The sequence below is a fragment of the Eretmochelys imbricata genome, chromosome 4 (assembly GCF_965152235.1).
Source record: "Eretmochelys imbricata isolate rEreImb1 chromosome 4, rEreImb1.hap1, whole genome shotgun sequence".
Lineage (NCBI taxonomy): Eukaryota > Metazoa > Chordata > Testudines > Cheloniidae > Eretmochelys > Eretmochelys imbricata.
The window spans coordinates 72338391-72361583 of NC_135575.1; the positions used below are offsets into that span (position 1 = coordinate 72338391).

A 23193-nucleotide genomic window follows, 5' to 3' on the forward strand; every position below is an offset into this window, starting at 1 on the left:
GTTATTAATGTAACCTCTTTCTAATACATTTTTCTTGTTTATTTTCTCCTTGAATAATGTGATATCCAGAGCCCCGGTCTGCAGCTGAACCTGGTAAGAATCATATGAAAAAATAATCTTTTGATTCACTAGCTCTTTGTGTTTGCATTTAAGCCATAAATAGAACAATGTTTCTGGAGCACTTTGGTAATATGAAAACCCCCTTAAAGACAGTCTATTCTTTTATCACAGGCTTCATATTCTGCACTGTGCTTTACATCAATTGCTGTATTAGTTAAACAGTAAATTCCATTCAGACCAATATGGAGGGCCCCACTATCAAAACCTTTAAACAATCTTTATTCTCAGAAAATGAGCAACTTGCAAGCTAATGAGGAAAAACAATCCCTGCAAAATTCCATCACCCAAATTCTACTTGCATAGTTTTGTAACACCAGACCACTAAATGCTGGTTTCCTCAGTCTAGCTTCCCAGATGCAAGCTGTCCCAAATGTAAGCAGAGCTGGCTCAAAATAAGCACCTTTAGTTCCAGTGAGCCTTTCCAGTGTATTCACAAGGTATGGCTCTTGGAACTCAGCAGGCATAAAAATGGTCCTTCCATTTGCACTTTTCTCTCTACCTCCTTTTTTCACTGTTCACACAATTGTGATATGGACTTTTCTGGGATATCAGGTGGAAGTTGTAGGAATTAGAACATATGTTCTTCCTTGCCATACCATTTTTGTGTTTGTGCATGAAATCACTAATATCACCAACATGGCACTTCTAGCTCCTGTTCTGTGAGAGAGAAAGAAAATGGTTTCTTCTAAAGCAATTGTTTAGGCTTTTGCATAGATTGCTTGGCAAATGTCTTTTAAGAGCACTGCAGCCAACCCTCCTGCCCTCCCTTTCTCCAGAGATTAAGTCAAGGGAAAAACTAATTAGTAGGAGCTAATGGGGCTAAATACTACCAGTACTGTCCCAATTTTGTAGTCCCTGGCTCAAACTACAGAATGTAGCATTACTTGCTGCCAGTGACAGCTCTTGCTATGACTAGAGTTGCTCCAGCCACTGTAATGTAGCACACTTGGCTGCCTGGCAGGGAACTCCTGGCCCTGCAGCACATAAGTGGCAGATAGCAGAGAGAAGGCACAGAGCAGGGTTATTTCAGTTCATTATCGCATCAGCAGAGTATAGGGCTGTTTTCATATGCTGCCTCTGCTCCTACTTTCCTAGATCAAACAACAAATGGGGGAGGGGATGCCTCTTAGCTCAGTGGTAGAGGGTGACAGGTAGCAAGGTGAAGGGCTCTGAACCGGGGCTTGTTTTTTGCAATTGAAGGTTTGTGAGTGAATGTGGGGTGTTCTGAGCCTTGGGGTATCAGACAGGAGATGGCTCAGAACTCATAAATAAATAAGTGTTCAGATGTGGAGAAATTAGGGCAGAAGAGAAGAATTCTCTGCCTGAGACATAGGTGTTGTATAGGATATTTCTGAACTGATAGGACTTGGTTAGAGGAGCCTAGGAACTTTGAGATTCTGCACTGGTGGGCATGGGGTGAACTAGCAGGATTGAATACAGGGGGAATCGGAATCAACTGGTGATTTGAGTGGGTGAATTGGTGGTGTGCATGTGAGGAATCTAGGGTAAAAGCTAGGTTGAAGAGGAAAGGTTTGGGACTAGGAAAAAACAGTGAAGGGCTAATATAGATAACTATGGTCTTCCACCATGTCTTTTATGAAACTGGGCTGGAAGAGAGAAGGAGGGTGCTCCTTTTTTCACCTCGCTTCTCCACCAACCTCCCTTATCCCCCAGCAAAACACTTCCCTATTGTGCCCCGAGACACAGTGCCTCAGTTTTGGACCTTGAAAATATTGATTAGCAGAGGATGTGGAGAGGTGGGTGTGCATGCAATCCCATCACTTATTTTGGGCATCAGTTGTCATGGCAATAAGTACAAAACTTGCATCTGTGCCTATTTTTTTATATTGCAACTGCCCCACATGGTTTTCAGAGGCCTGAAATGTGAGATGTGCTAGGTAACAACCTTAAAAGAAAGTTGAAAACAATATATTTGCTCAAACTGGCCTCTCACAGCTCAAGAGTGAGTACAGGTATTAACTATGAGATTAGGGTTATAATTATACACTCATCTATATTTGTTAAGGATGTAAAATTACAGTGCAATCCAATTTTTCTGAAGGGTTTCAGAGACCTCTGAAGCCTTTGGATATGCAGGGGAGTAACATATGGTATGCATTGCTATTGTGGGCTGTGACTGACTGTTGGTTAACTAGGAGTTTGGTTATATGGTGGTCAGATAAATTGAGCTAAAGGAGGAGATATTTAGAAGTAACTAAGGGATTTTATACTAATGCTGTACAAATAACTGACTATTTGGTTTGGGTGCAGGTCCAAAAAATCGAAAATGAAAATTGTTTCAGGTTAACCCAAAATGAAAATGTTTAGTAATTTTTGGCAAACCAATATGTAGAGAAAAATTTCATTTTGTGTTAACAAAAATGTTTGTCAGTGCTAAACAAAACACTTTATTTTGATTTTGTGTTTCTTCTAAAACATTTAAAAATGTTTTTTAAATAAAATTGAGGGAAATTCCAAAATAAAATGTTTTTCCAAAAGAAAATGTGGAAATGTTTCGTTTCAGAAATGCTGAAACTGTTTTGACATTTCCAAATTTTTTAACCAAAATAATTTGCCAAAATCTACTTGAATTTGATTATTGTTTTAGCCAATCAAAGACTGCATTTTGGGGTGAAAAAAGATTTTGCATAAAAAATTTAGCCCCCACTGTGTTTAGGAGGCCTGGTTCCATTGAAAGTCAATGGGAGCTGTGTTCCTAAATTTCTGTGGAACTACTGAAAACTTCCCCCACAATATGTCTTATTGTAGCAAAATTACTCTACTCAAGTTATTGTTTTTTAGATGTTATAAAACAAAGTGGATCAGTGTGATAAGTTCCTTTGAAAAAATGGAAATTAGAATTCTTTGAAAATAAGGACTGTTTCAAATTCTGTTTCTAGATTTAATACACTTGGTGTTATGAGAGAAGCCCTTGGCATATCTATATCAATAGTATCAGCAGTGCTCCCTCAAGCGATTGTCCATATACTCATTTCACTGATGTGTGCATGTGCTTCATATTCTAGAGGTGGGAGTCTTTTTGGCCAGCAATATCCATAAGGCATGCATGTGCTATTCAGTCCTTGTGCTCCGCTGCAAGGGCACGTGAAGGAGAGGTGTGCTTGCTGCTGTTCAGTTCCTCTCACAGTTTAGAGATGGAGCCCAACAGTCCAAGAGACCGCCAGCCCCTCCTTGTAGTTTTAGCTAATAGGTGTATAGTATATTTGGTTGCCTGTTGCAATCTTTAGTTCTTAGAGCTCACCCGGGCAGTATGGTGTCATCTGATTTGCTGAGATTAAAACACTGCCCTTCATGGGAGGGAACTATCCCAGCTTCAAACAAACACTTGAAGACCCTCTGTTTTCTCGGAGAATCACTTATTCCCAGTAAATGTGTAATATGCAGGTCCTTCAGCTCCCAAGCTAGAAAGGACAAGGAGGGCTGCCTTTAGGTCTTCCTAGTGACCAAGTCAATGAGACCCACTTCTGAATAAGGCTCACTAGATTCCAATGTACAGGGATCTTCCAAGCCTGCGTATAAATACAAACTCTTGGCCTTCAAGAGTTCCAACTTAAATTGCAAACATGACAATAGCATTGTCCTTAGACAGACTGCAGGGAGCTAGAAAATATTGGGGCAGGTCACCCAACAGAATTTCCTATAAGGAAAACCTCCCCATGGCACTGAATGTTGTCTGAGACTTTGCAACCCAAAAGGGTTCCCATTGAAGTTCACTCTTGAGACTGTTCGAACCGTATGGCACTGAAGCATCTGGCACCAAAATCCAGAACCTCAGGAAAGAGTACGGTATTAACCATGGCACTGTCTACTTCCGTGGTCCAGGCACTGACTCTTTTGGGACTGGATCAAGCCAATTAGGACAGTTCACCATCACTGTGGCAGAAATTGCTATAATGTCCTCCAAAACCAGTTCCCATGAACCTGTACTCGCCACCCTTCATGACACTATTTAGATACTGGCACCAGTAGTCCTGCAGATTTACCCAGAACCACAATCGCCCCTGCTGTTGACTTCCACACAATGATCTATCTTGTAGTTTGATCCCTAAATCTCTGAGGGCAAATATCATGGATCCAAGTTATACATTCTTCTGGGATTCCTCTTTGGAATTGAAGGACAAAGAAATTCTACTTCAGCAACAGAGTTACTTACCCAGCCTGTCTCCACAGCCCTCAACAACTTGTAGAGGATCCAGACACTGCTCATGCAAAAGATATTGGGACCCACAGAATCCAGGCTTATGGTTCCCAATCCCCTGGCTTCTAGGTTCATACACACTGATGCCCATGTGGCCTTGCTAGGGACCCTGGTTGGCTCACAGGAACTTCGACCCCAGGGAGCCACCTCACCACCAGAAGTCTGCTTCCTCCATGACACTGCACATTCAGTTGCCCTTAATAGTCCTTCTGATTCCTACACAACCACAGGCAGAGGAGGAGGTAATGGAAGAGCAAGCACTGGAAGACAACCTGCCGGCACCAATCATTCTTTCCTCCTCATCCCCTGATGAGGTCTTAGTGCCACCCACACCCCACAAACGGACAACTATAAGGGTTTCCAACACACATTAAAGAGGATGGCAGAGACCATCCAAATCCATATTGCAAAGGGACAAGAACAGACATATAAATTGATACACATACATCAAGCCTCTGCAGTAGGGAAGTCAGCCTTCCCAGCAAATGAGACAATCATGGATCCAGCCAGAATCTTGTGGCAGACACCTGCTTCTGTACCACTACATCCCCCAGCACAGATAAAAAGTATCAGTTGCCTACTATGAGTCTGGAATTCTTTTACATGCATCATGTTCCATCTTCCTTTGTAATTGCTGTGGTAATGGTAAACAAAGAGACAAAACAATTCTGATCCACACCAAAGAAAAAGAGCCAAAGAAACTAGATTTATTTGGGCAGAAAGCCTACTCTTCAGCAATCCTACAGTTCTGTGTAGCCAATTATGAGGTCCTGTTAGCCAGATATAAGTTCTGCATACAAGAAAGACTGCTTGCCTTCTCAGACAACCTTCTGATTGACAGTCACAAAGACTTTGTGTTGTTAGATAATGCAGGCTAGCTTGTAGCCAAAAGAGTCTCAAGCAGCACTGGATGCAGTGGATATGGCTGCCAGCTCAATGGCAATGGCGGTTGTCATATGTGTGGCATCATGGAGAAGTCCAAACAGTGGTGGAGGACTTGCCTTTAAAAGCGGTCATATTGTTCAGCTCTAAAACTGACTTAGCCCTCGATGCACCGAAGAACTCATGAGACACCTTCTTTTCCTTCAGAGTACATACAGGTTCTTAAGGGGAAACAAATGAAACAGAAGTATCCCCCATGGGGACCAATCCAGTAACTCTTTTACCACAAAAGGTCTTCAGAACAACCCAGGAAACCACAGCATTTCCATCGGAGAAGACAACCCACTGCTCCACCACAAATTTCCCGATCTTCTCAGCCCCAGAAGCATTCATTTTGATGGGATGGTCAAGAGATGTGTCCTTCCTCCATCAGCTCCAGAAATTTCTGACCTCCCCTTCAGAAAACTGTTAGCTCACTTCAGGCATACTGGGTCTCTTACCAATATGTATACAATAACACATGACTATTCCATCAAGTTTTCTACAGTACCTACCCCTAACCTCCTTTGTTGTCTCTTTTCAGAGACCCTACTCACAAGGATCTACTATGTCACAGGGTCCTCATGCCCCTCTCTCAGAGTGATAGAAGGGTTCCTTACAGGGGAAGGTTTCCTTAGCAACATTTTCCTAACCCTGAAGAAAGAGAGGCTGGCAACCCATCCTAGACTTACAGAACATCAACACCTTCATGCACAAATTAAAAATCCAGATGGTCACCCTAGCATCAGTAATCATGACACTGAAGTCATGAGACTTATTTGCTTCTCTCAAATTCAGGATGTATACTTTCACATTTCCATCATCTTGCCCCACAGGAAATACCTGAGATTTACAGTAGGACAGGACCACTACCAATAACAGATGCTACTCTTTCGACTCTCCACAGCACCAAGGGTATTCACCAAGTGCTATCACTAGCAACAGTTTACTTAAGACAAAACATCAACATGTATCTTTACCTCAACAATTGGCTATTATGGGGAAAATTGCCTCTTCAGACCTCCAAAGCCATCTCCATTACACTCAACCTTTTCAGGAGGTGAGGCTTGAAAGTCAACAAAGAGAAACTGAGCTTAATCCAGTCCAAAGGAATGACTTCACTGGCACAATCCTGGACTCCTCCACCTCCTGTTCCTCAAGACAGGTTTGAGAATTTGTCTTCCCTTTATTTTTCGGCTGGAAAGAAATCCAAACACCAATGTAAGGTCATGCCTGGCCCTCCTAGACTAAGGAGGCTCCTGAACATTCACTACTCCTCATGCCAGACTTCACCTCTGATGCTTGCAGGGTTGGCCGAAGTTGGTTTACACAGCCTCCAAACATCTCTTGGACAAGCCCATCTCCATCCCACCATTGGTCCTATTCTCACTGAAATGGTGGAAGGACCCATAAAATGCATGCAGTGTGTCCCATTCAGAATACATGTATCTTCCACAACAGTAGTCATGTGGTGCTTGTACAGAAGAACTAACAACACAGGGCCTATGGTCCCTGAGAAAGCAAAGAATGTACATCAATCTCCTAGAGTGGTACAGAAGGCCTATGAGTTTTTTCTCTCCCTAATATCAGGACAGTTGGTCCAAATCATGGCTGACAACATAACAATCATGTTTTACATCAACAAGCAAGATGTGACCAGATGTTCCTCACTCTGCCAGGAAGCAGTCAGACTCTGGAATTGGTACATCAACCATTGAATATACCTAGAGGCAATATGCTTAGTTGGACTGCAGAATGGATAATGTCAGCAGATGCTTTCTCCCAAATCATGAGGGGGAAATCAAAGAGAGGATACTGGCAGATATCTTCACATCCCACAATAAACCTTTTTGCCAATCAATGCATACGCAGTATCCAATTCTTCTTAAAAGGTGGACAGAGTCAGGGATCTAAGTGGACACGTTCCTGGTACCATGGTCAGGAGTTCTAATGTAGGCTTACCCTTCAACCTCATTAATTTTCAAAGTGCTCCACAAATTCAAACAGGGCTTGGCCAAGCTAATCCTCATAGCTCCAGCATGGCCCAGACACTTCTTGTCAACCAATCTAGTAAATTCTCAGTAGCTCAGCACAGAACCTTATATCTGCTACCTGATCTGTTATCTCAGAACCAGGGTCAGTTCCCACACCCTAATATACCAATCCTGCACCTCAGATGGAGGCCAGATGGATGTTGTCAGTAGAGCAGGTTTGGTCCTCTCCAGTTAGAAAAGTTCTGATAAGCAGTAGAAAAGAATGAACAAGACAAACTTATCTTTCAAAATGGACATCATTTTCTCATTGGGGTAATCAAAAATAATTTATTCCACTTCACTCCTCAATCCTTCAGATTCTTGACTACTTACTTGAACTCAAAAGCAAGAACCTGTCCTTCAGCTCTGTCAAGGTACATTCAGCGGCAATGTCAACCCACCATCTGCCAGTAGAGGATAATAAAGTTTTTTGTCATATGACAGTGGTGAGATTCCTGAAAGGCCTAGTTAAAGAATCCCCACCTATCAAAGAACCAATTCCCCCAGGAAATTGAGTCTAGAGTTTGCAGCCCTCATGGGACCACCTTTCAAGCCAATGGCCTCCTCTTCCCTGCTGCACCTATAAGTGAAAATGGCATTTTTGCTAGTGATAACTTCAGCTGGAAGAGGAGAAATTCAAGTGCTAATGACTGTTTACAGTATTCCACCTGGATAGAGTAGGAATGAGGACACATCATAAATTCTTTCCCAAACAGCCAATACACCTACCAGTATTCTTTCCAAAACCTCACACATCCAAATTAGAGGCAACACTGCATGTGCTGGATGTGAGGAGAGCCATGGCCTAGTTACTACCTAAATGGAACGAAACTTTTTAGAACATTTCCAAGACTGTTTGTATTATGGAAAGGATGTTAGGGTCAGTAATTTCATCTCACAAACTATCTAACTGGATTTCTGCTTGCTTTAAATATGCTAAGAGGTGGTCAAGGTAGACTCACCACTACCCATCTGAGCACAAGCTATGTCAGCCCACATAGAATCATAGAATATCAGGGTTGGAAGGGACCTCAGGAGGTCATCTAGTCCAACCCCCTGCTCAAAGCACGACCAATCCCCAATTAAATCATCCCAGCCAGGGCTTTGTCAAGCCTGACCTTAAAAACTTCTAAGGAAGGAGATTCTACCACCTCCCTAGGTAACGCATTCCAGTGTTTCACCACCCTCCTAGTGAAAAAGATTTTCCTAATATCCAACCTAAACCTCCCCCACTGCAACTTGAGACCATTACTTCTTGTTCTGTCTTCTTCTACCACTGAGAATAGTCTAGAACCATCCTCTCTGGAACCACCTCTCAGGTAGTTGAAAGCAGTTATCAAATCCCCCCTCATTCTTCTCTTCTGCAGACTAAACAATCCCATTTCCCTCAGCCTCTCCTCATAAGTCATGTGTTCCAGACCCCTAATCATTTTTGTTGCCCTTCGCTGGACTCTCTCCAATTTATCCACATCCTTCTTGTAGTGTGGGGCCCAAAACTGGACACAGTACTCCAGATGAGGCCTCACCAATGTCGAATAGAGGGGAACAATCACGTCCCTCGATCTGCTGGCTATGCCCCTACTTATACATCCCAAAATGCCATTGGCCTTCTTGGCAACAAGGGCACACTGCTGACTCATATCCAGCTTCTCGTCCACTGTCATCCCTAAGTCCTTTTCCGCAGAACTGCTGCCTAGCCATTCGGTCCCTATTCTGCAGCTGTGCATTGGGTTCTTCCGTCCTAAGTGCAGGACCCTGCACTTATCCTTATTGAACCTCATCAGATTTCTTTTGGCCCAATCCTCCAATTTGTCTAGGTCCCTCTGTATCCTATCCCTATCCTCCAGCGTATCTACCACTCCTCCTAGTTTAGTATCATCCGCAAACTTGCTGAGGGTGCAATCGACACCATCCTCCAGATCATTTATGAAGATATTGAACAAAACCGGCCTCAGGACCAACCCCTGTGAAACCTTACTACATCACTGTGAAACTTACCCATATCAGACATTTGAAAGGTTGCAACTTGGGTGTCAATGCACACATTCATGACACTGTGCCTTTAACAGAAGCCTTCCATAATTGTTTTGTTAACTACTTCAAGCTCCTACCTCCATAATATAATAATTGTGTGGGAGTCACCATGAGTGGAAAGTGCACGTGGGCAATCACTCGAAGTAGAAAGGGAAGTTACTTACCATGTACAGAAACTGGAGTTTTTCAAGATGTATTGTCTGTATGCACATCCCACCCTTGCATCCATTCTACTTCAGAGTCCTACCGTAAGAGATTCTGCAGTGAGAAGGAATTGAAAGGGGGTGACCGTCCTTTGCTTTTATATGCCCTCGCAGCAGAGCACAAGAACTGAAAAGTGCACACGCCCCCTTCAGGTACTGCTGTCCAAAAAGACTCCAGTCTCTAGCACATGAGGTGCATGCCACACCATCAGTGGAATGTGCATACTATAACACATCTCAAAGAACTCCAGTTACTGTACACGATACGTAGCTTCCCTTTTCTCTACTACCAACTCCTCTGCTTTGTATCTCCTAAACGTAGCTTATATTCCCTCACCCCAGCAGCATGTCTCAAGGTTTCTGAAGGAAGTAAAATTTAAAGCAAAGTTTTCTAGGAAGTCTACAGCTCACCAAGAAATCTGCATTTTGCTTTTTTCACATCCAGTTAAAATTATTTTCAGAATTAACTCCCATTGATATGATCGTCTCTGCATATTTTAGCAATTTTAACCACTCATTGAAGATTAACAGTGCGACATGAGCTAATTGTCTTCTATTTTGGAGACTGTGTGATCTACTGGACTGGGACTCAAGAGAACTGGGTCAACTCCTGTCTCCTGTCTTTAGTTGCTGAGTGAGCCTGGGAAAGTCACTACCCTTCCCTGGTCCTCAGTATCCCTATCTGTAAAATGGGGATAATGATACTCACTTCCTTTGTAAAGTGCTGTACAAGAGCTAGGCATTATTACTAGCTAAAATATAAGTAGGGTACCAGTGAAATGAACTTAATACTGTAATAATTAAAATTAAAATAATACTGACGCTGACAGTAAATCAGTATTTATAACTACTACCTGTACAAAGATGGGAAAATTGTAGGAGGGATTCTGATTCAGGAGATGGTCTTTTCCCCAGCTCTCTGGAATGTACTACATCATCACTCTGAAGGTGCAGAATGCTCTCATTTCCGTGTCTGGCCAGCTATATTCATGGAACTCTCACTGGTGTCCATGTGAGATTCTCTGCATGTACCATTGTTGAACTAGCTTTTTCTGGTTTCTACTATTCCCAGTGATAGTCCACATGGTGGGCCTGATTCTGCACCCAATGAAGTTAATGATAAAGCTTCCACTGGTTTCAGGAGTTTAGGATCAACACTATATGTGTATAGGGAATAAGACAAATTTAGCAGAATCTGTCCAAACCGGAAGAACTTTAACTTTGCCTGTTGTGTGAGGAGCAGAATTTCAGAGTTGAGGAACCTTACTGCATTTTTTACAATGAGCAGTTGAATTGATTCCAGAAATATAGTGGATCCTTCTTGTTGCTTTGTGTTGCAATGCAGATTCTAGGAAACCAGATAAACCAATACCTGTGAAAGGAATGGCTCATAAGCAAGCAAATTTCAACTGCTGCTGAATGCAGACAGTGAGAACATGCACAAGAACTGGGTAAAGTGTGAGGAAGCTGACAAACTATGAAAACCTGTGGTGGTATGTGGGCAGGTACTCGAAAGTTTGAGGTAGATGCAGTTTCACCAATTTACTGAAATATTTTGATGCTATACATGTCTTATGTTGTATTATATAGCTAGTGTCCAACTGTCACAAAAAACCTTACAATGCAAAATTCGTGAGCCCTAGATGTTTATCGGTCGATATTAATGAAATAGGAACAGAGACCTCCATAAATTCATACAGCTGAGAGACTGTGAAACAGGTTTTTCTTGTCACTGTTATGTTCTATCTGCCAAATGTGTTTTACACTCCTTTCTCTGTCTAGACGGAAATCAGCCTACATCACAAATCTCTTCAGACTGTTTTGTGAATTAATAACTAGTCAGATTACTTAGGGCCAACATCACAGTTTGTCAAATTACCTGCTCTGTACTTCTTTCTTTGACATTTTGACTTTATGCTGATTGAATCCTTCAAAGAACAGTCTGCTTGGGGATAAAAAAAAAAAGCCTATAGAGTCATTTGCCAGCTGTTGATGCTTTGGCCATTACTCAGCCGTCTGGAGGCAGCCACAAACTGTATTGAATTACTTGAAGACAATTGTCTAAAGGCATGTAAGAAGAAAACTATATAAAATCATTTTTCATACATTTCCAGAAAATTGCTGCACATAAAACTCTTTCAAAGCACAGTGCTGCATAATTTGACCAAAAATCTCTGAGAAGATAGACATCACTTACCTTGGATCATGCATTCTAGGTTTCATGTTTTGCTACAGTAACCCAAGGATGCATGATAGGAAATAGCCCTGTACAAAATTTCCAAATGTGGCTGCATTAAGTTTGAAACTGAAAAAGTAATGCAAATGTAACAGACCTGCCACAAAATTCAGCCTTTTCATCCTGATAGTTAAAATACAACCAGTTCTCAGTCAATGAGTATACACATTATAGGGCAGATCCCAGCTGGAGTAGTTCCACCCAAGTTGAAAGACTATCTCAATTTACACCAGCTAAGATTCTGACTCTTCACTATTAAAAGAAAAGAGAACATGAGGTCAACAGCATCTAAATTCAGAGGGGTAACTCAACATTCAGAAATGAAAAGTAAAGGTAAAATAAACTAAAGCTATCACTAGATTAAGAGAGAGAAACTATAAATGGATTAGAGAGAATAGAAGCCCAGCTTTCCCTGCTACTCTGATCCACCTCCCTACTAACACTACCTCAGTTTTCTTGTGGCAGCTGTCCTCTGCTACCCCAGTGTATCTGCAGTATTTTGTATTCTGTCCTTGTCATACTGCTCAGGCTGTGCTGGCATGTTGGTGCTTCCCAGTCCAAGGTCAGCTCACTAGTTCTTTGTATTCTTAGGGACTTTATAACTGGAAATATGTGTTATAACAATTATTGTAAAGTATTTATAACCTATTAGCATGTTTTAATAGTCAAGCCTCAAGTACAAGTTATGTTGCAATATAGGCTCTCACACATATATATATTTAGTTGTATAACAAATGTACAGCTCTCTATTTTCAGAATGTTCTCAACTCTTTGTGAAATCCAAAAATTTAAGATTCTTCCATCCCTATGCACATTAGGCATAGTGGAGTTACTCTCTGCATGGATTGAGATAGTGGCAAAATAGGAGAGAGAAATCTCACAACAAACCAGCTTCTCCTCACCCAAAAACTGATCATCTCAAAAGCATTGGTGGCTAATTCCTAGAGGGGTGACTTTTTTTCTATGCTGCCACCAAAAAAACCCTTATTTTCTCTTGATTAAAATATTCATGAGTTAAGTTGTTTCCAGGGATAGGCTGGCAGAGGGTGCTTGGCATGGTTAAAATATATTGACCTATCTGGTAAAGAGCCCAACACCACTAAGAATCTATATTCTCAGTTTTCTCACAAACAGCCATTTTCTCATTCTGGTGCTCATAAGATATCAGGCCCCTAAACTGTACCATTTTGCTAACCATCACACCTCTCCTCAGTTAAGTTCTGACCAAATATTCCGTGGCTCCTATCTCATGAACTATCTCCAGAGTTAGTCAGTGCTGCATGTCTTCTGAAATCTTGACACTGCATCTTTCAGATGCTGTAAAGCTTTAATCTCTAATTTTAGAGCTCATGAGAATACAAGGTGAAATCACTCTGGAACTGCTGTGTAGGTGGGAGGGAGGTGCAGCAATGATGATCAGAATTCCCTACATAAAAGAGAAGGCGTCAACTAACGTTTTCATTATTTTTGTTACCAAATGTTCAGAGTTTTCACAAGACTGAGCTGATATTATCTATTCTTTTTATTTGAGGCTCCTCTTTGTCTTTGCTGGAACTCTGTGGTTTCTCGTCACACTCCATTTAATTCTGTTCTACACTTACTTGTTCCTCCCTGCCTTCCAGACAGATTCCCAGTTTACTAGAGGGGACCCATTGAGTACATTGCTTTCTTAATCTGTGGTGGCTCAGGTCATAAAGGACCAAGAATAGAAATAGGAAACAGGTTTACAGCTGACAGGTTTTTCACAGTGCAGAAAATGACCACTGTTCTTACCCGCTCTTTTTTTTTTTTTTTTTTTTATGGCAAACTCTGTTGTGGCTTTGGAATTATGAAATGCATAGAGCTGTTGCTCTATACATTGCATCATGGCCAAAAACTCTTTGTTTCCCAGGATTACATGTGCATCACAATGGAGGAAGCTGAAGATCAAAGTTGAAAATCAAAGCTGCAGATCAAAGAAAAGCATCACCTTTCATGTGATGCGCACACACATTCTGGGAAGTAAACGGTCATCTCTGAAAAACACTACACCAGGGAGAAATTAGTAAAAATGCTCCAGAACCAGAACACTAAAAACAGAAATACCAACATGGACATGGGTACAGCTTTGTTCCCTAAAGATCTAATAGAAAATATACTATTTGTAGACATAGTGGTCAGGGGTGAAAGGTTTCTTAGCTACATTTAGGTCTCACTTATGATGATTCTGACTCACAAGCAATAAATGAAAAAGATCAGCGTGTGAAATACAACCCTTCTTGTTATCCAACTGACAAAATAATCAAGTGCTTGCTTGCCTCAGCATTTTACATGTTTCAGCGAACAGAATGCTTTTGTATTCATTTAGTCAAGTGCTAAATATGTTCAAGGCCTTGAGAACAGCATTTCAGAGCTGCTGTCTGGAACAGATTTCTGTGATGAAATTATTTGTCAGCTGATGATTGCTGGAAATAGAACAGACATTTTTTACTTCAAATAACCAGATTTTAGTTAACACAGCAACAGGGAAAGAAACCAATTGCACAAGATCAGTATTTAAAACTTAACTAAATACACAGAGAACTAGCTATCCAGCTTCTATTATGGGAATTATTTGCCTAATTCCTACATACAATGAACCTATATTTTTACTCAAGTGTTTTATACAAATATTTGCTAATAAATCCTTTTGCAAGAATTCTGGTGGGACAAAAACAGTCTTGGTTTTGGGGAACAAATCCACTGAACCAATGGCAGTTTGCTTACCCCTCAAATATATTTTAATTAGACAGATGCTCTTAGAGGTTTTTGAAACTACTGTGACCTAGCTTTAGTCAGTTTTCTCATGGTTTTGTCATAATGGAACCTCAAAAATACACAATTCTATTTGACTGTCCAATCACCCAGCCCAGAAATAGCCAGTTTGTAAAATATAGTAATTACTTTTACCTTTTATGCGATTTATTATTAATGAAATGTAGTATTTGCAAATACTTTACTTAAATAGATAAAATGTATCATGGTAAAATACATAGTAAACTAAATCAATCCATTATTGAAAAGTAAATTCTCAGGGCTTCCACTGTTAATCACTTTAAGAAATTGAAAAAATATCTTAAAGGACATTTTGTTGTCTTGTTATATAAGCACTTAGAAAAATAAGATAATTCTGCTAGATGGCTAGTGTCTTTGTGTCCAGAAACACATGAGTGATAAATGTGGTGTTTGCCATTTCCATTTGTTAAACCGAAATACTCAGTACTTGGAATTCTTCTGTTCTTTAACAGGAAACTAAGTAGCATGGTTTCCATATCAAATTCCATTTCAAGGGATTGTTACATCCTTCTGGATTCATGTGTAGTTAACAATATAGCATAAAGTTACTTAGACTGTCCACTTCCTAAAACACACCAAGACTCGGAAAAGTCTAACCTCAGAAGTTCAAAACCAAGCTTGTGTTACCCATTACTTATCTGATAAGACCTTTCATAAGTCATTAATCTTCATCTGGGTAAGATAAAATCCAGCATGCTACAGTACTACCAGACACCTTTACTGCAATAACACAGACTGACTGTTCTGTGCTCCCAAAAAAAAGTGTTCTACTGTCTGGAAAAAAAATATAAATTCTATGCCAAACTTTTAATTAATAATTCATTTTCAGCCAGTCTCAACACAGGAAGTCTTGTTGGATACATGATAATTTTAAAAAGGAAAAATCATTTAATTTTGATTGAGACATTGGTTTGCTGCCCTCAATGAAACTTTAAGAATGACTCCCAAAGTTTCATTATTTAACCTAAGAGAAGGCATTAGTAAATGACCCAGCCTTACTGTTCTTTTCCATACACTGATTCCCACATGAAATTCAATAGTCTGCTGCTTTTTCCAACTCTACGGGTTGCCAGTTGTAGTATTTGGTAATCAGATGAATATGCAGAGTTCTACATTAGAGTGCAAAATTGTTTCCTTTGAAGCAGGGTCTTTTCAAAATGTGGTATGTGTTTAATAGTCAATCACCTATAGTGTGGAGGGATGGGGAGGTGTTGTGTTATGAAAGGAAGCTTTTAAGACTAGCTCTACAGTACAAACTTATGTTGGTATAACTATGTCACTCAGGGGTGTGAAAAATCCACACCCCTGAGTGATGCAGTTATACCAACCTAATCCCCACTGTAGACAGCACTGTGTGATCTGGAGGGCTTTTCCCGTTCCCATAGCTACTGCCTCTCGTGGAGGTGGATTAACTGCACTGATAGGAGAAGCTCTTCCATTGGCGTAGGAGTGTTTTCACTGAAGCGCTACAGCTATGCGGCTGCATCCCCACAATATTTTAAGTGTAGACCTGCCCCAATTGTCCAGAGCAGCCTTAGAATGAAACTATCCATTAGAAATGTGCAAGATCAGTATTATTTAAATCTGCTTCCATAAACTATTGTAGAATTATTAGGGCTGTTGATTAATCACAGTTAACTCAAGCAATTAACTCCAAAAAAATTAATCACGATTAAAAAAATTAATCATGATTAATCACAGTTTTAATCGCACTGTTAAACAATAGAATACCAATCGAAATTTAATAAATATTTTGGATGTTTTTCTACATTTTCATATATAATGTATTCTGTGTTGTAACTGAAATCGAAGTGTATATTATTTTTATTACAAATATTTGTACTGTAAAAATGATAAACAAAAGAAATAGTATTTGTAAATTTGCCTCATACAAGTCTTGTAGTGCACTCTCTCTTGTGAAAGTACAATTTACAATGTCGATTTTTTTTATTGTTACATAACTGCACTCAAAAACAAAACAGTGTAAAACTTCAGAGCCTGCAAGTCCACTCAGTCCTACTTCTTGTTCAGCCAATTGCTAAGACAAACAACTTTGTTTACATTTACAGGAGATAATGCTGCCCTCTTCTTATTTACAATGTCACCAGAAAGTGAGAACAGGCATTTGCATGGCACTTTTGTAGCTGGCATTACAAGGCATTTACGTGCCAGATATGATAAACATTCGTATGCCCCTTCCTGCTTCGGCCACCATTCCAGAGGACATGCTTCCATGCTAATTATGCTCGTTAAAAAAAGATGTGTTAATTACATTTGTGACTGAACTCCTGGGGGACAATTGTATGTCTCCTGTTCTGTTTTACGTGCATTCTGCCATATATTTCATGTTATAGCAGTCTCAGATAATGACCCAGCACATGTTGTTCATTTTAAGAACACTTTCACTGCAGATTTCACAAAACGCAAAGAAGGCACCAATGTGAGATTTCTAAAGAGAGCTACAGCACTCTACCCATGGTTTAAACATCTGAAGTGCCTTCCAAAATCTGAGAGGGACAAGATGTGGAGCATGCTTTCAGAAGTCTTAAAAGAGCAACACTCCGATGAGGAAACTACAGAACCCGAACCGCCAAAAAAGAAAATCAACCTTCTGCTGGTGGCATCTGACTCAGATAATGAAGATGAATATGTGTCGGTCTGTGCTGTTGTGGACTGTTATCAAGCAGAACCCATCATCAGCATGGACGCATGTCTTCTGGAATGGTGGTTGAAGCATGAAGGGGCATATGAATCTTTAGTGCATCTGGCACATAAATATCTTTTAATGCTGGCTACAACAATGCCCTGAGAACAACTGTTTTCACTTTCAGGTGACATTGTAAACAAGGAGTGGGCAGCATTAGCTCATGCAAATGTAAACAAACTTGTTTGTCTGAGCGACTGGATGAACAAAAAGTAGGACTGAGTGGACTTACAGGCTCTTTAAAATTTTACATTGTTTTGTTTTTGAATGCAGTTGGGTTTTTGCACATAATTCTATATTTGTAAGTTCAACTTTCATGATAAAGAGATTATTACACTGTAGTAATTGTATTAGGTGAATTGAAAAATACTATTTTGTGGGGAGGCTTTACAGTGCAAATACTTGTAATGAAAAATAAATATAAAGTGAGCACCGTACACTTTGTATTCTGTGCTGTAATTGAAAAAAATATATTTGAAAATGTAGAAAACATCCAAAATAGTTAAATGGTATTCTATTATTGTTTAACAGTGTAGTTAATCACGATTAATTTTTTTAATTGCTTGACAGCCCTAAGAATTATCAATATAGTGTATCAGCCTTTTATTTATAGCTCACTGTATCATGTACAGTTACAGTAGGAGATAAAATAGGGTGACTTTCTGGGAGAAACTGAAAATATAGCCCAATTAATCAAAAATATTACCATTATAGTGAATGAAAGTGATGAAAATAAGGAGACTTTATCCATAGTAAAATAACCCCTGCAGCTAAGCTCAAATTGAGACTTGAACAGTCCCAAACTTAAGGTAAATTTGGACTTTGATGCAAGCTTTCCAACTTGGACCCTGCTGAAGGTTAGGCAGCACAGCTCCAGATTTTGGTCTCATTGAAGTTGATGGCAAAACTCCTGTTGACTTCAGTACAACCAGATCATAACTATGGTATGCTTGTTAAGGGTAATCAGAGAGGCACACGTGTATGGAAAAAAAGCAGGGAGCAATAGAAGGAGCTAAATATTCAATCCAAACTGACTTTTTTTCAAATGAGAGAGACTTCAATATTTGTTTAATGTCTTATTGGGTTTTTTAAAAGTGTATCTGTTTAGTAGTGGTTTGTTCTACGCCAAAGAATTTCGCTGTTTCTTACATTTTTATAAATGCAAGATTTTGGATGTGGTGGTGTTGGGAGGGGGGGAGAGGCCATATTGTAATCTGCAAGCAAAAAAGCTTAGATATGACTTGGATTAAAATGTGCAAGTTGTGTTTGCATATGGAAACTGGATAGTTAGATTATTTGCATATGCAAAGGCAATTTGTAGACAAAAGTCAGCTTTTGTGTACACAAATATGGTCATGAAAAACGGTGAGATTTAGGCCCCTTTGAAAACAGATTTATTGAGCTCTCTGTTTAGGATGTGCAACCATTTTTTAAAGCAATATACTTTGAGTGATTAGCAGGTGACCTTTAGCCTTCTGTCTCATAATGCACTGAGATATTTAAATGCACAACTCCATGTACAGCATCTTACATAGCTGATCATTGGTTTGTTCCTCTCTATTCATTTCTAGAAGAGATATGTACATTAGTAATTGCAGAGACTTTTGCAGAAGATGCAGGAACCTTCACATGCACAGCAACAAATGAATATGGGTCAGTAACAAGCAGTGCACAACTTACCGTCTGCTCAGGTATGTGTCAAAAGGACAGACGAACTGTACATTGCAGTTCTTAGATAGTCTAACACAGGGTGGGCAAACTTTTTGGCCAGAGGGCCAAATCTGAGTATGGAAATTGTATGGCGGGCCATGAATGCTCACGAAATTGGGGATTCAGGTGTGGGACGGCTCTGGCTGTGGGTACGGGCTCTGGGCTGGGGTTGGGGCTGGGAATGAAGGGTTGGGGATGCTGGGAGGTGCTCAGGGCTGAGACCGAGAGGTTCAGAGGGCAGGAGGGATATCAGGGCTGGGGCAGGGGGTTGGGGCACAGGAGGGAGTCAGGGGGCAGGCTCCGGGTGGTGCTTACCTCATGCAGCTCCCAGAAACAGCGTCATGTCTCCCCTCCGGTTCCTGTATGGAGGCGTGGCCAGACAGCTCTGCGCGCTGCCCTGTCCACAGGTGCTGCCTCTGCAGCTCCCATTGGCTGAGTTTCCTGGCCAATGGGAGTTGCAGGGGCGGTGCTTGGGGCAGGGGCAGCTTGTGGAGCCCTCTGGCTGCCCCTACACATAGGAGCTGGAGGGGAACATGCTGCTGCTTCTGGGAGCTGCATGGAGTGGGGCAAGCCCCCGACTCCACTCCCCAGCTGAAGCACCAGAGCGGGGCAAGCAGTGGAGCAGGACAAGCCTAAGACTCCGCTCCTTGGCGGGCGCTCGAGGGCCAGATTAAAATGCCTGGAGGGCCAGATGCGGCCCCTGGGCTGTAGTTTGCCCACCCCTGATCTAACGTATATGACATCTGTGCAGTTATCTGGCTACTGCCTTTGTAGAAAACAGTTGCTGCAAGACCGAGATTTTGTTTAGGCAACTTCTTGCTGCATCTACTGTTCAATCTTTGTGTGAGTCTTCCCACATCTTCCAGCACTGGCTGATTATGCTCTGAGTCTGAAAGCTGTCCTTAATGGAGAATAAGGGCAGGTTATTGCATTTATCCTCAAAAGACATTTAAAAAGAAGACATATGGACGCCTATAAATCTTTTCCAGAAATCCAGCTGCTAATAGAGCGGGTCAAGTACAATCAAGCGGCTGCAGCTGAAAAAAGCTGCCTCTTCCCGCAGCAATGCAGGCAGGCGCGTGAAGACTCTTTTCATGTGCTGCCCTGAGCCTAAAAAAGCACCCGGGGAATAACAAAAAAACAAGAAGAAGTTATTTAAGCAGCCACAGTGTTAATGAAAGGGATGATAGTAAGGCCACATACGAACATGAAAAAGTAACATCACCAGGGAATTATGAAGAAAATATCCGGTAGGAATGTCATTGAATAAATGGAACTCTGAAGAATAAATAGCTGGAGTGAAATGCGTGAAAGCCAGAAGTCACACCCGTCAAAAGGCTGTTATTTGTTTAGGTTAGATATTAGGGAAAACTTTCCCACTATAAGGGTAGTTAAATTCTGGAATAGGGCTCCCAGGGAGGCAATGGATCCCCATCACTGGAGGTTTTTAAGAAAAGGTTAGATAAATACCTGTCAGGGATTACTTGGTTCTGCCTCAGCATGGGGGGCTCAACTGGATGACCTCCCAACATTTCTATGATTCTGTGATTTTTGTTCATTAGAATGTGCCTGTCACAGGCTCTTGATACAAGAAATAATTTTTTTTAAGAAACTTAAACTTAAGTCCAATGACAAATTCTCAGTACTAAAACCAGCAACCCACAGAAATAAATCCAATCCATACCATATTTATTACCCCTGTGTTAAAGTACACTTCTTAGTGGGTCATGTAGGGAATTTTTTCTTTCAACTAAGTCAAATGACTGAGATGCTAGGAAACCTCAGTTCTATTTCCAACTCTGTCACTGGTGTCCAGTGTGACCTTGGGCTAGTCAACAATATTTTTGAGGCTAATGTGTCTCATCCATAAAGTGGGGACAATATCTACCTAGTTGATGGATGAAGCTATGTTACAAAGTGTGTTGCCATCCTCAGATGGAACACACCCTGGGTGTGCCAAAATTATAGTTTTAGTTTCTTAATAATAATTTTTTATTTATGCAAGATAGGTTTAGAAAAATAATGTAACCAAGCTAGACAGATTCCTTAACATCAGAACTCTGAGGCTAGAGGGCAGCAGAAGCATAAAGAAAATAGATGAAATTATGCTGAAAAAAATGAAAATAAAATCCTTATGTTTTATGTAAAATTGAAAACAGAAATGCAGGCAGTTAAGTTTTGGAGTATACTAACCACTCGCATGTATGTTGTTGAATATGTGCAGCAAATGCTAACAAAATTCCAAAGCAGGCAATTCATTCAGGCAGCTGTCCTTGAATAACTGGAAATTGTTCACTCTTAACTAGCAACTATTGCACCTGCATCACGGGTAATTAGGAAATGAATAGTCAGTAGCATATCTAATTTGGCATGATATTTGTGAAAGCTTCCGAAAGAATATCCAGCTGATGTAGCTACTATATATAACAAAAGTGAAGTGATCTCACCTTTAATGAACTAAAAGCACACTGTGCATATGAGTTGAAGTATCTGTTATGTAGTTTGAATATGGCTTGTTGGACAGCGATTATCTTCTTTTTTGTTTTAGCCAACTCTGAAAGCTCTAGCCATGAGCTGTCAACAAGAGAATCCAACAGTGATGATTTCCAACATTTCCCACCTCCCCCTCCAGTTCTAGAGATTAGTTCTCTTGAGCTTCCTCCAAAGAAGCATACAGAGAGCCAACAGGTGAACAACACTGAGTATAGACCCAACATAGCAGCCGTTCAGTTACAGCTCAACTCTGCTGAGAAGAAAACCAATGGCATCCATCCCAGTCATGAAGCAAATGGAGTGATTAACAGCAAAGCTAGCAGTGATAAATCTGCCCCAGCTCCAGCTGTCCTGCTTTCACCCACAAAGGAACCACCACCAGTCCTTGCCAAACCAAAGCTGTGAGTATTTCTGCATGGTTTTTATTCTTCCTTTCTAATTGCTGGCTGTTGAAAGCAAACCTTCTGCCCTAGAACCATTGTGTATTAGACACAATAATGGCTAGAATTGTGACTGTACCTTGTATCTTTCTCACTGGTATGTATTAAATCCCAAGCAGCTGAGTACAAGAAGATCCATGTACTTCATTTTAAAATCATACCAAATGAAAGTACATTAAAACTTTTGCTATTCTTGGTATATTCTGTTAAGCCACAAAACAAAAGAAATTCAGGTTAATGGTGGTGGTCTAGCCTTTTTTTTAACCACTTGTACATAAATGTACTGGTCTGGGAATCTTGCATATCACCACTTCTCCAATAACTGAATGTCATTTGACTAACCATTTTTATGCTGAAAGTTCTTGATTTTGTGCAATTGCTAGATCTCCATATATGCAGTTTTTTGTTTGTTATTTCTCTTATTATCATATGATAATAAAACAGGAACAAGCTGTTTCTATTGACATCCTATATCAATGGTGCAGAGTCATTATAATATGATAGAAACTGCACAAGATGGGAAAGATGAGTGTAAAAAAAACTACAATTGATAAAATCCTTGCATTTATGACCTGATGTCAATCACATTACAATTTATAGTGCATGGCAAACATTAGTTTGGCTTTTGTTCTATGTACAGTCTTGTCTACACTTCAGAATTATAATTGCATAGCCTTATCAGTTAGGGGTGTGATTTTTTTTTTGTTTGTCTTAACTGATGTTGCTATGTCCGTATAAGCCCTAGTATAGAGATATGTACACAAGCATAAAAGAGCTTTTGACAGTATGGTTAACACTGATTCTATGAGAGACATAAGGAAAAGCACTTTTATGTCGGTATATGCTGCTTCTACACTTGTAGGTTTGTCAGTATATATACTGGTATGGCTATGCTATCAGAATTTTTCTAGTGTAGATAAGGTTTAAGATTACACAAAAATTCTGCCTTCCATCTCCTTCAAAGACTTTTCAAGCATGGAAGATGGACTTTTATGTTGTTTGTGTCCTGGATCAGTACTGCCAGGAATTGCTGTACCCTAAAGGTCTGATTGAAAATATTAGAAACAGTACAGAGTGGTACATTTCTAAAAGAGAGAGGGGCTTTTATTTCTTGAGTTAATTTTTTTTAAATGGGGCTAAAGAAAGGAAAAGAGAGGAGGATCATTTCTCATTCTCCCAAAAGACTGTACATATTGATTCATTATCCAAAAAGCTAGTCACTTTATTTTTTAACTGTTTTCATATTAAACATATTTCCAGATTTTA

The 23193-nt window shown here is 40.3% G+C and overlaps 1 protein-coding gene across 1 annotated transcript in view; it reads left to right on the top strand.

Annotated features, from left to right (window-relative positions):
• The window catches only part of PALLD (palladin, cytoskeletal associated protein), a 340473-nt gene that overhangs the window by 140219 nt on the left and 177061 nt on the right, over positions 1–23193 (top strand). Inside the window, exons 7-9 of the mRNA XM_077815437.1 lie at positions 70–93; positions 18856–18975; positions 21543–21888. Coding sequence (XP_077671563.1) covers positions 70–93; positions 18856–18975; positions 21543–21888 — 490 coding nt within the window. The remainder of the gene's footprint in view (positions 1–69; positions 94–18855; positions 18976–21542; positions 21889–23193) is intronic.